Here is a 12377-nt window from a genome sequence, read left to right as displayed (position 1 = left end):
CAATAAATTTTTTGGAATCCGCCCTTATTGTGCTCGAGGTTACATGATAGAACTTGGCTTGTTTTTCCTCCTTTTTTTTGCGATTGGGCTATTATTTAGCTCTTTTCTTTTGATTGTTGTTTCGACTTCCACTTTTGTTGAATTTATTGTTATATGCTTTTTGTTCCTTGAGTAAACTTTTGTTTCTATTTATATATGGTTTATGTTTCGTTTCCTATGATATAAATTTATGTTAAATTTTATAAATACATTAAAATTAAAATATATAATTTATTAGGGTTTCCAATTACAGTTTCAGCATTATAATCTATTTCAATTCCAGTTTCAACGCTAAGCAAGTTCTCATGAATCCCCCACAAGCCAAGTCACGGATATTCAACGACGATTTAATAATGTCGCCCCTATTCCTCCCGGAAGATGTCATCCTACAAGTCCTATCATACCTTCCGGTTAAATTTTTGATGCAACTGAGATGCGTGAGCAAAGCATGGAACACCATCATCTCCGATCCCAAATTCATCAAACTACACCTTCAACGTTCCACAAAAGACAGGAATCTTACACAAATCTTGTGCTTGTTTAAGGACTCTTGTATGCAACCCTATCCCCTCAAAACTTTACTAAACACTCCTTCCATACTAGATTCCACCGGACAAGACTTCTCACTCGGTGCCGACACCCGCTACCAACTCATTGGTTCCTGTAATGGATTGCTATGTTTCAGAGTTTTTACATTTACGGATTTTCAAAACACTTTGTTTCAATTATGGAACCCAGCCACCAACGCATTTTCTGTTTCCTTTGGACAACATTCGAATTCTCACACACATATATGTGACTATCTCAGGTTTTCTAGGTTTTCATTTGGTTACCATAATTCAACTGATACTTATAAGATTTTGTATATGGGTCCGAACAAATTCGAAATATTTAGTTATGGGGGTAATGTTTGGAAACTTATTCAACTGTTTCATGTTGTTCCTTTAGACCATTGGAAAATTGCTCCCGGAAAACGTTGTATTTTCAATCATGATATGTATTTGAATGACACTATTAACTTTTTGGCCCGAGATATTGCTCAACATATTGTGATTATCTCGGTGAATTTAGGTACAGACACATATCAGGAGTTGCTTCCCCCTCAAGAATTTGTTGAAGTTCCACTTCATTTGCCAACTATTTCTGTGTTAGAGGACTCACTTTGTTTTTGTCACCATACACAGAAAACCCATTTTATTATATGGAAGATGAAGGAGTTAGGAATTGAAAAGTCTTGGACTCTATTTCTTAAAATAAGCTATCAGGATTTGAATATTGGTATTAAATATAGATATTTTATGGCCCCATTGTGCCCTTACGAGAATGGCATCGCACTAATACTAGCAAATCGTCGTCGTGGATTGGAAGTGATTATATATAATTGGAGTGATAATAGAATAGAAAAAACTAGATTGAGCAACGTGGAGTGGATGTTTCCCTATGATTATGTTGAAAGCTTGGTTTCTCCTTATTAAAGTAAGTTTTTCTTCAATTATTTACACATTAAAATTTATGTTAATGTCTATTGTTAACTTTGGTTAGTTTATGTTGTTTTAAAATCCTTGGCATTTCATAATTACAGATGTTTGTGAGAATTCTGACTTTACATATAATTTTCTTTTCCTTTGTTTTATTGTATTACTGTGTTTTTTTATTTATTTCTGTGATATGACTCGTTTTTTAATCTTTAGGAGTACAACTCAATTTTAAGCTGCATTTTTGATGGTCTCTTACAGATGGTAGGAAGAAAGAACGGGAGGAGAAATAGCTTTACTGGAACTCCATTTTCTTTAGTTTTAGGACTCTTATTGCATAAGATATTTATGGTCGTCTTGATTTTTTTTTGGAAAGCATTTGCTGGAATTCACTGCTAAATATTTCAGTAGCTTTTAACCATTTTCTTTTTGCATAAGTTTGCTCGCAATAAAAATTAGGAAAGCGGGAAATATTTACTAAAATATTATAATTTGAAATTTGATCGCAAAAAAAATTACGAAAGGGGGAATATTTAAGAGATATTCAACTTCGAAAAAAAGTACCAATTAAATAGATATTTTTCAACTTAACGTAGAAACCGCAATTAAGATAAGCTCTTCAAACTTCATATCTTTAATTTATTGGATGTTTTCAATTTTAAAGATGCTTATTAAGATCAAATTCTAAACAATTGCCATCAAACTTATTTAGTGCCTTTTTGAATTTTGGAAGGTTGTTAATTTAGTTGAACTTGAATTATTTAATCATTAAAAGATTGCTCCTTTAAGTGTCCATCTTGAAGCAATACAATTTTCATCTATGTTTAAAGCTTTTCTCTTAAAAGTTGCATCAATTGGCAGAGTATACAAATTAATTATTAACTTCTAAAATAGTATACAAATTAATTATTAATAAAAGAATGAGGAGTATCAATATTATAAATGTTTGTATTTACGATCTATTATCTACAATATAAGAAAATTGATTCTACTATTTTCACAGCAACTCACGTTGGTTCTCCCAAATAATAACACGTGTCTTAGTTTCATTTCTCTTTTCTTTCCTTTGTTGATGTGTCTTCATTCCATTCGTCTTTCCCTTTATTTGCAATCACTTTTGTAACCACGATTATTTATTATTCCATTATCTGTTTCTGATTTTTGTTCTTCCAACTTCTTCCATTATTCATGTAACTGTTTGTATTCCAAATGAATGAAAATTTTGCCATCATTTCCATGAAATTGGTTCATCATCCATCATTGGTATAAATTGCCTTATTTTTTTCATCATTATCATTTCAATTCAAATTGATTATTTTTGTTTTAGGTTTTGAAGCTCCGTGAAACTGTCATCGTTCTTCAAAGTAGATTTGTGGTTTGATATGAGTATGTCATATAGGTTTTTTAGGGTTTTTCCTCTTCTACATATCTTTGCTTAATCTATTTACACTATGAGGTTATGGTTTAATCTATTTGCTTAATCAATACAAGGAAAGAAGATTTGAAGATCCAAAAAAGTAGTGGAAAGAAAAAGTGACTATGATGGCCATGGAGGAATCACTTGACGAAGGAGATTTCATTTCACTGATATCATATTGAAATATCATAATTTCACACTATTACACCTACTAACGTAATGTATTTTTATTATTAAGAATCATGATTTTTTTTAAATAATTATAATAATTTTTTGAGTGAAGACCCATTTTGGTCCCTCACAAATATTACACGAGTCAAATTAGTCCTTTACAATAAAATAGACCCAATTTAATCCCTTATAAAATTTAACCGGATCATATAAGTCCTTCTGTTAATATTTTTTCAAACCGGTTTTTTCCTAGTTTTAAACTGTGACTGGATTGCCACGTTGAATTTTATTTTATTTTCATTTTTAAAATTTTTATTTTTAATTTCATTTTTAAACAATTATAAATTAATAATATAAAAAAGCAAAAATTGTTTCTTATAAGGAGTTGAACTCAGACCTATGTGGTTAATCTTAAACAATTCTAAATTTAAAATAAAAAATACAAAATTTGTATCAATATGATCTCGAACCTAAGTCTCTTCAGATTAAATGACAGTCAATTTAATAAAATAGAAATTGATTTGTCTATTTGTAAATGATAGTCACTTTACTAACAATAGAAATTGATTTGTCTAGTTGTTATTGATAGTCACTTTACTAACCGTAGAAATTGATTTGTCTAGTTGTAAATGATAATCATTTTATTAACAATAGAAATTTATTTATCTAGTTGTAAATGATAGTCACTTTACTAACAATAGAAATTGATTTGTCTTGTTGTAAATAATAGTCATTTTACTAATAATAGAAATTGATTTTTCTTGTTGTAAATGATAGTCACTTTGTTAACGATAGAAATTGATTTGTTTAGTTGTAAAGTGAAAATCATTTAACTTGAAGGGACTTGGATTTGAGACCTCATAGATAAAAATTTATGTATAAAATTTGTTAATATTAGTAGAAATCATGAAAATTACTTATTTAAAATATACTTTATAAGAAATAATTTTGGCTTTTTTGATATTATTCATTGATAAATGTTTAAAAATGAAATAAAAAATAATTAAGTATTTAAAAAATAAAAAATAAAAAAAAATCCAACGTGTTAGTCCAGTCATGGTTTTAAAGTATGAAAAGAACTGGTTTAGAAGTAGGAAAAAACCAATTTGAGAAAAATATTAGCAGAAGAACTAATATAATCCGGTTAAATTTTATAAGGGATTAAGTCAGGTCAATTTTTTTGTGAGGGACTAATTTGACTCGTGTAATATTTGTGAGGGACCAAAATGGGTCATCACTCTAATTTTTTTATAAAACTATACGAGGAATTATGTGAGTTGATAAAAAAAATTGAGTGGAAATCATTTTATTTTACTAGGAATATATTATAATTTGATTAAATGTCATTTATTTATTACCAAAAGTTGGACAACAATATTTTTTTAAAGAATGTGTCAATCATTACCTATGGTAATTTATAACCATTAAATTAAAATAATGTAACAGATTAAAAAATATATAATTTATTGGTCCAATTTAATCTCTCCTAAAAAAAAACACAAATATATTATACTAATAGTTACCGTCTTTATTAATGTTTGATTCATACTTAAAATAGTTGACACACTTTGATAATAGATAAATTTTAACTTATTAAATTAAATCTTTTTCTAAATTTTTTCTAAAAACTCACGTAAATAATAAAAAAATGTGAATTTCTTAAAAAAATTTATCAAAAAACATATTTTTTTAAAAAAGTGTGAATTTATAATAAAATACTATTTACTCTCAATTTTTAACAATCTTCACAATTTTTTTTATAAAAATTATATTCAATTCACTTAAAATATGCTTTAGAATTTATAATTTTTTAAATATAGTATAAAATTATATTAAAAAACATTATATAACAAAGAAAATAAAAGCAAATATTTATTAATGACCGCATATTAGTTACGTTCTAAATTAAAAAAATTAAAGTAAAAAATGAAATTGATAAGTTTTCTCTAAATCTAAATATTTTTTTAAGAAAAAATTGTTTAATTTTTTTTATTAACAATCAAATTATTATATACTCATTATTCATTTTTTTTAAAATTTATTAAACATATTTTGAGTTTTCATACGTATTTTATTTAAAATTTTATCAATTTCATCATTTAATTTAAGTGTTAGAATTTAATATTTTATAAAATAATTAAAAAAAAGTATGAGAAATTTCTTTAAAAATATGAAGAAATTATTTTTGGTAATTAAGAGTGGTGATATTTTAAAGAAAAATATGTACACAATTATTCTATTATTAGTTTACAGTATAAAAACTTTATAAAAAGTTTAGTAATGTATTAACTAAAGTATAATTAAATATTAAATATGAGAACCACATAAAAAACAATTATATATTCATAAACGCGAACACAATAGTTTATTATTATAAATAAAATAGTGTATCGTGTTTTTCATGTATGAGTTGATAGGAGAATCACACATTTTAATGTATATAGGTAGAAGATAATCAATCTACAATATAAGAAAGTTTTATGCTCTGGAAAGTACTTATTTGCCCCTTTGCTTTCTGCTTCAGCCACGTGGATGCCTTGGTTGTAATTCTATGTTCTGCTCACTTCACGTTTCATTTTCTCTCTTCTACTTTATATGCCTAGGGTTGCTTCTATTTTGAAAAACTGTTGTCTCTCTTCCTCTACCTCTCTCTTACTCTTCCTCTTCCTCTTTCTTTTGTCTCTATTTCTCTGATATCGTTCTCCTTTTGATTTTTGTGCAGATGAATATGATGTTGATGGTGATGATGAACACGTTTGCTGATGATATCGTGATGTTGATTTTTAACTGTTGATGGTTGTTGCTAAGGGTTACGGTTGAGAAATTGATGATGATGTTGGTGACGCTTAAAGTCACAGCAAATCGGTGAGATCTTTCTTTGTTTTTCGTGTTTTGAGTTCTCTAATCTCTCTTCTTCTCTCAATATTTTCTGAAGGGTTTGTGTAAAATATGAGGAAGATGATGATAAAATAGGGTTTCATGAACGTTAGTGTTGTATCCCATTTACTGAATATGAACTAAGTTCTTTTTCTTTCTTCTCATAGTTTTTGGAAAATTTGTATACATGATGATGATGATGATGATGAAATTTTAGGGTTTTGGTTCTGTATTCTGCTGCAGTGAAAATTGTGAATCAGATTCTCTTTACTGTGAACCAAAGTATAATTGTGATTTGTAGTAAAGATTAGACCCATGATTTGAAACATTCCCCTTAAAAATTTTGATTCCTTCACATAAACCCTAATGATGAATTATGAATCTTCTATTGTTGTTGTTTGGAACTTAATTGAATTTCATGTTTGTTTTTTTTTTGCAGAGTGATTGTGGATAATTCTTCAAGTAGAACAACCACTTTGATAAAGGTTTGAAATTTAAACGTTATAAGGTCTTAATCTTTCGTTAATTTCAGAAGGGTCAATTTGGTTTACCGATTAATAAGTTTCACACTGTTCAGTATTTTTTCTATGTAATACTATAGGGTGTTTGTTTTATGAGAATTGAAAACCATTAGAATCTTGTAGCTGAGAATTTAATTTCACAGGCAGCTATGGTTAAAGAACCCCTATCTTCCTCCCATGCATCCCCCTAATGGCACTGAGAAATTCTCTATCAACGTTTACTCACCTAGGTACTCTCTTTTTCATTCACTATGTAGTTCCCAATTTCACTAATCTCATTTTTAGGTCTTTCTAGGTTTGGATTTGATTTCAATTCACTGTCAACCTTGTATTTGTAGTAGATGTTATTCGAAGCTTTCTTATGGTTGCTTTATATTTGCTGTTTAGAAATGGAACACTCACTGGATTCCCTGCATTCAAAAGTGGCCCTTCAAAGTCTTCAAAGCGGTAATATCTCTTTCGTGCCTTTGGAATCAAACATACTATGATTGATTATTACAATATATTTGCAGCCTGCAAAAGGAATATTTTTTTAAAATATAGATAAATATTTTAAATTCTTGCTGTGTAGAAAGATGTGAAGCGTGTCGATAGAGCTTACGCGCACTCCACCTTTGTTATGGCAGTCCCTAAATCATATGTTTCAATTGCGATTTACTCAGGGGCAGTTCCACAACAGTTTCACATGTTTGTATAGGTTCTTCGGTGCGTCTTTTTGGACATGTATGCTTTGAATATTTATTAAGTTTGGTTTGTCCCTTTAGTTTTGAAAAATTTTATATCAACAAACAATACCCTTCACTGCAGAACTGCGGCAGTCTGACATAGCAGATCAAAGAAAGTTCTTATTTTTTGTGGCTTCATTGAAATTGATAATATATTTTGGGTTTGATTTACATGTTTTATATTTATTAGTGTATGAGGAATGTGGTGGATGTAATTGGTTTTGCAGTATGACTATCAATGGATGGAAAATGATGATTCACCTTGCCTTCTTTGTCGGTACCGGGTAGGCTATTTTTAATGCTTTATGAAACATAAACTACAGCTTTTTATTGGTCAATTAAAGTTGAGCTCGATCAGCTGGTCACCTAATTATCAGGGTGCGGGTGACGAAAGAAATTGGAGCGGGAAAAGGAAAATCAGTAAAATTTGCAATGCAAATCTCTGTGATACAATCAACAGTGGTTGGATTAGTCTTCTGAGTTCTAATAATGATATTCCAAACTTAATGTAGTATTATGTTGAATTGTCCGGTACGTTGAAATTTGGGTTGAATTGTTGAATTGTCTTCTACCTGGCTCATGAAATGATGCAAGTTTGGCTTAGACTGCATCTCTGCTGTTTTGATGCTGTAGGTTTTGATGCAAGCTTGGCAAAGGTTGTTGATTTCGGTCTTTCGAGGTCAGGGCCATATTTCCTGGAAATCAATCAACAATGCCTGCACAAATCAGTACTTCTCAGGTAGCGAATTTACGTTAACGTTACAAATTAAAATTAGCTTTAATTTTTGTGTTAGGATGCTCTATCGTCTCGGTTTTGCATTTACAACCTCTGCCTGTATTGTGTAGGATGTTGGACTCCATGCTAGGCATACCAGTACCGTGTCAACGACAATATGTGGGATGATGCAAATTCTCTATGGCCTAAGGAGGTGCAAAACTATTTAACTCGAGTGATGTATGATAGGCGTAACAAGTTCGACCCTTTGTTGAACTCCCTTATACTTGGCGTGGTAGGCCTTGGCTTTTCTTTTTACTTTGTTCAACAATGAGTAGTCTGCAAGTTTATTCAGTTCTTCTACTTATGAATCTTATACAAGTCAATAACATTGGAATTAATTTTGAAGACAATCACATAACTACTTGGCTTGGAAATCTTCTTGATGTGCTTGATCTCCGTATTGGTAATATATTTTATCAACAAAAATTTACACTATTTCTGTAACTTATGATTTATTGTAGAAACTGAATCCTTAATGCATGCACTTGATGAGGAAGAGATGCAAATGGAATAACTGGCAAAGAAAAATGCAGAAATTGAAAAGGCTGTTCAACAAAAGAATCAAGAGGTTGAGAACCTTGAATATTCTCGTGGTAAACCAATGAAAAGGCTTTCCATAATTGTAACCAAGTTTGCTGAACTTCACCACCTATCTGCAAATCTCCTTTCTGTGATTGAAAAGCTTCAATCGCAATTGCAAGAAAAATATTCGGAAATTTCTTTCTTAAGGCAAGAGGTTACTCGATGCACTAATGATGATCTTCATGCATCACCACTGAAAAACCAGAGAAATCTGGATGAGATTGTTGAGTTCTTTATGTGGGTTGACACAATTTTATCTCTAGATGGGATGGATGATATACCTCCTGATATGAAGAGTGATGCTTAGGTTCACCAGTACAAAGAAATACTTCAGAACAAGTTGATGTCTTTAATATCAGAGTTAGAGAATCTAAGGGAAGTTGCAGAAAGCAGGGATGAAATGTTGCAAGCAGAAAAGAGTAAAGTAGCAGAGTTGAACCATAAAGCTTAGCATTCAAGTGGAGCAATTGGTGCAAGGCTTTCTACTGATGCAACTTCGATTCGAGCTTTCATTGGTGATGCACTTGGCATACTGGTTGAAAATATTGCTACAACTATAGCTGGCTTGGTAACTGCTTTTGTAGCTAGCTGGCAGCTTGCTCTTATAATCCTTGATATGGTGCCTCTCCTTGCCCTAAATTGATTTTTGCAAGTGAAGTTCTTGAAAGGGTTCAGCACTGATGCAAAGGTTTGTTATAATACTAGCATTGTCTCTAGAAGCATTTTTACTTAGCCTTATGTTGTGAAATTGTGAATACTGATATTGTTTTCATTGAACAAAAATTGTATGAGGAAGCAAGCCAAGTGGCGAATGATGCAGTAGGGAATATACGAACTGTTGCTTCTTTCTGTCTAAAGAGAAAGTGATGGAATATGGGAAAAATTGGTTCAAAGCAAGTTGCCGACTTAATGAATGAAGGCCACCTTAGTCAGACTCAGCAAACATTGGTTCAAAGCAAGTTGCTGACTTGCTTTACACCTTACATTCAAGAAGGCCAAGCCAACACTCTACCTCATAACCCTTTTGCTCCTAATTAATCAACTGCAAATCCAAGGCCTCCAAAACAGCCTAGAATTTCCCTTCAACATCATCCGAACAATCATTTATTACAGCTCAGAATAGGGCACAATAATTTAATGCTTCCTTCCGTATGTCACCCAATATTAGGAAGTTTTTCTGCAAATTCCACTTATATGAACCAACAAATGAATACCTCATTCCTTCAGCATCCAGTAGGTTTCGGAAGCTCAATTGTCTCACATAATCTTCCCTTGGTAATCTTAAAAGGCTTCAATTCTTGAGCAGGATGAGAAGGGTATTCCCGTGTCGGGTGATGTTCGAAATACATGGGCAGGTTATTCCCTTTTGCAGGCTTTGTTTATCAAAGAGCATAATGCAGTATGTGACATGCTAAAAGTAAGTCAAATTATTTTCATCTGTTGCTTCTACTTAGTCTTTTTGCTCACTATATAGTTAGGATCTCTGTATAGTTCATGCTTCTATTTAGTCTTTATACTTGCCTAAGAGCTGGTGCTCTCATGATAGTCCCTTCAAGCTCTAAAGATGAAATTATTATGCCTTTATCATCGATTCAATAATGTTGTTCTAATAGTGTATGTGTGTGTATATGATATCTGACACGTATATGATGAAGACACTTCAATGCTATTAAAAAAGCGAGTTCAATTTTGTTATATCATATTCTCATTACTTAGCTTCTTTTGTTCTGTTGGTTGCTCATTGGTTTTCTAACTAAGATGTTGCAATTCAGAAGAACTGTTACGACGTTACCAAATATGCACTCGAGAGTTCTGTAGATGTTACAGTCATGGTATCCCTTTTGGCATATATAAGCTCTTAAACTACCCTTCCGTATCTATAATCAATCAAAGATCACCAAAAGTATACAAACAAAATGATTATTTGTTAATGCAGGTTGAAGTGTGATAAGTCACCGACGTCGACGTTTGAACTCAAATAAGTCTCCTTTTGCTTCTCCAGTTTTAACTCAGAAGTTCAAAGTGTGTTTGTGGTTTTCCTGTAAACAACAATTATGTTTCTATATGATGATGCAGAGAGAACTGCTTCAGCAAATTGACCGCCTTCGGTGTAACCAACATGATGTGAAGGTAAACCACTAAGTTGGGAGAATGTGTCCATGTCCATGGGGCTGTATGAGAATAAGAGAACAAAATATAATACTTCTGTATAGTTAAGTGAGTGGAAAGAATTTGTAATAAAAGGGAAGGATATGTGTAGTATGGTGAGGGAGAAAGAATGTTATGGGAAGAGGTTTATAAAGAGGTTGAGAGATGATAGTTGAGAGAGAATAAAAGGTTGGAGTATGAGACAGTGGAAGTCCACAGACTGATTGGTGAGTTGAGAGAATATTATTATGTGCGCCGTTGTTGTCACTAACAACATGACTGCCTACCTGATGTGAATCAATATTTTTAAATATGTTTATGTTTTTTAAATGATTTATATTTATATTATATTTACTGTTTTCGTAAATAATAATGACTGCCGTTTTTTACTGCCGTTTTTGTTATACTCCTAATTTGTCTGGATGTTGAACATTTTTGTTTTACATAATAGTTAATAGTAAGTTTTTATTGTAAAACTTATGAAGCACAAGGTTGAGATTTCTTTAAGCAAATCATTTTCTTAAAGGATTTAAATAATTTTTTATTTGGATAATTATGTAATTTTTTCAATTGCTCATAACCCATTTGCATGAAATTTTCATCTATCTCACCCACCATATCTCACCCGCCATGTAGTTTGGTTTGATGTTTATCCATTGGTTTTTATCATGTTTGTATGGTGGCGATATTAATTGATTCAATGTTGTTTTATATTAGTTTTATTAGAAAAACTTAACTAATACGAATTTAAATTTTATTTTATTATAAAAATCTTATCATGAACCATAGGAGACTCAATCATTTTAGTCGATTTATAGATTATTATTTAAGAAGTTCATAAAAACTTAAGTTGAAGTATTATAGAGTATTAATAGTTTTTCATTAAAAGAATAAAATATTATTAAAAATTATTTCAGACTAATTAGTTCAATTATAGGCAGAGATCAAATATAAAAAACATTTTCATATAATTAGTTCAATTTTCTATTTGAAGAAAATTACTCTACATGTCTATACAACACATTGATCCATAGCATGCTTTTGAGATTCACCACTTAAGTCTAGCATCATGATCATATATGAATAATTCAATCTATTTTGGCGGCATGAAATGTATGTTTTGGGTCATGCTGAAAAAATGACATTTTGAATAGAACTTCACATACAGTAATAATGTAAAATATTCAACAAATTGACTCTTATCAACATACCTATTTGTTTTATTTTCTTTTAATATTTTTAATATAAGTTTTTTTTAATTTATTTTTAAAAAATAACGGGAACATGTTACTGATCAAGTGACTGTATATTAACGAAAACATGAAGTTAATGATGAAAATTTTGAATATTAACGAAAACACGAAGTTACTGATCAAAATAATGAATATTAACGGAAATAGAAAATTACTGATAAAAATATTAATATTAGCGAGAACAAGAAGTTACTGATCAAAATATTGAATAATGAAAACATGAATTTACTAATAACGAGAACATGAAGTTACTGATAAAAATATTGAATATTAACATAAACATGAAGTTACTAATCAAAATATTAATATTAGCGAAAACATGAAGTTACTAATCAAAATATTGAATATTAACGGGAACATGAAATTACTGATAAAAATATTGAAAATTAAC

At 30.4% G+C, this 12377-nt stretch overlaps 1 protein-coding gene and 1 long non-coding RNA gene across 5 annotated transcripts; both read left to right on the top strand.

The window, feature by feature from the left end:
* Window positions 1–392: 392 nt before the first annotated feature.
* Window positions 393–1514, top strand: LOC131622187 (F-box/kelch-repeat protein At3g23880-like). The gene has a single exon (XM_058893212.1). It carries the CDS (start codon window positions 393–395, stop codon window positions 1512–1514), a length of 1122 nt encoding a protein of 373 aa, XP_058749195.1.
* A 4205-nt stretch (window positions 1515–5719) lies between these two features.
* LOC131622164 (uncharacterized) lies at window positions 5720–11017 on the top strand. Of its 4 annotated transcripts, XR_009289774.1 has the most exons (13): window positions 5720–6464; window positions 6644–6730; window positions 6888–6947; window positions 7072–7205; window positions 7453–7509; window positions 7603–7756; window positions 7859–7964; window positions 8072–8235; window positions 8350–8406; window positions 8501–9273; window positions 9382–10002; window positions 10358–10417; window positions 10522–11017. It is a non-coding gene; the product is annotated as an uncharacterized LOC131622164 (long non-coding RNA). The 4 variants fall into 4 exon arrangements; XR_009289772.1 differs by lacking the exon at window positions 8350–8406 and having other exon boundaries at window positions 8465–9273; XR_009289773.1 differs by lacking the exons at window positions 7072–7205; window positions 8350–8406 and having other exon boundaries at window positions 8465–9273.
* The last annotated feature ends 1360 nt before the right edge of the window (window positions 11018–12377 follow it).

The sequence above is a fragment of the Vicia villosa genome, unplaced genomic scaffold (genome assembly GCF_029867415.1).
Source record: "Vicia villosa cultivar HV-30 ecotype Madison, WI unplaced genomic scaffold, Vvil1.0 ctg.000025F_1_1, whole genome shotgun sequence".
In the NCBI taxonomy this organism is placed as follows: domain Eukaryota; kingdom Viridiplantae; phylum Streptophyta; class Magnoliopsida; order Fabales; family Fabaceae; genus Vicia; species Vicia villosa.
This window is presented reverse-complemented; position numbering and strand designations above follow the sequence as displayed.

What these genes read in the sequence shown, in the direction of transcription:
- LOC131622187 (XM_058893212.1), top strand. Translation starts at nt 393, where the DNA reads ATGTCGCCCCTATTCCTCCCGGAAGATGTCATCCTACAAGTCCTATCA.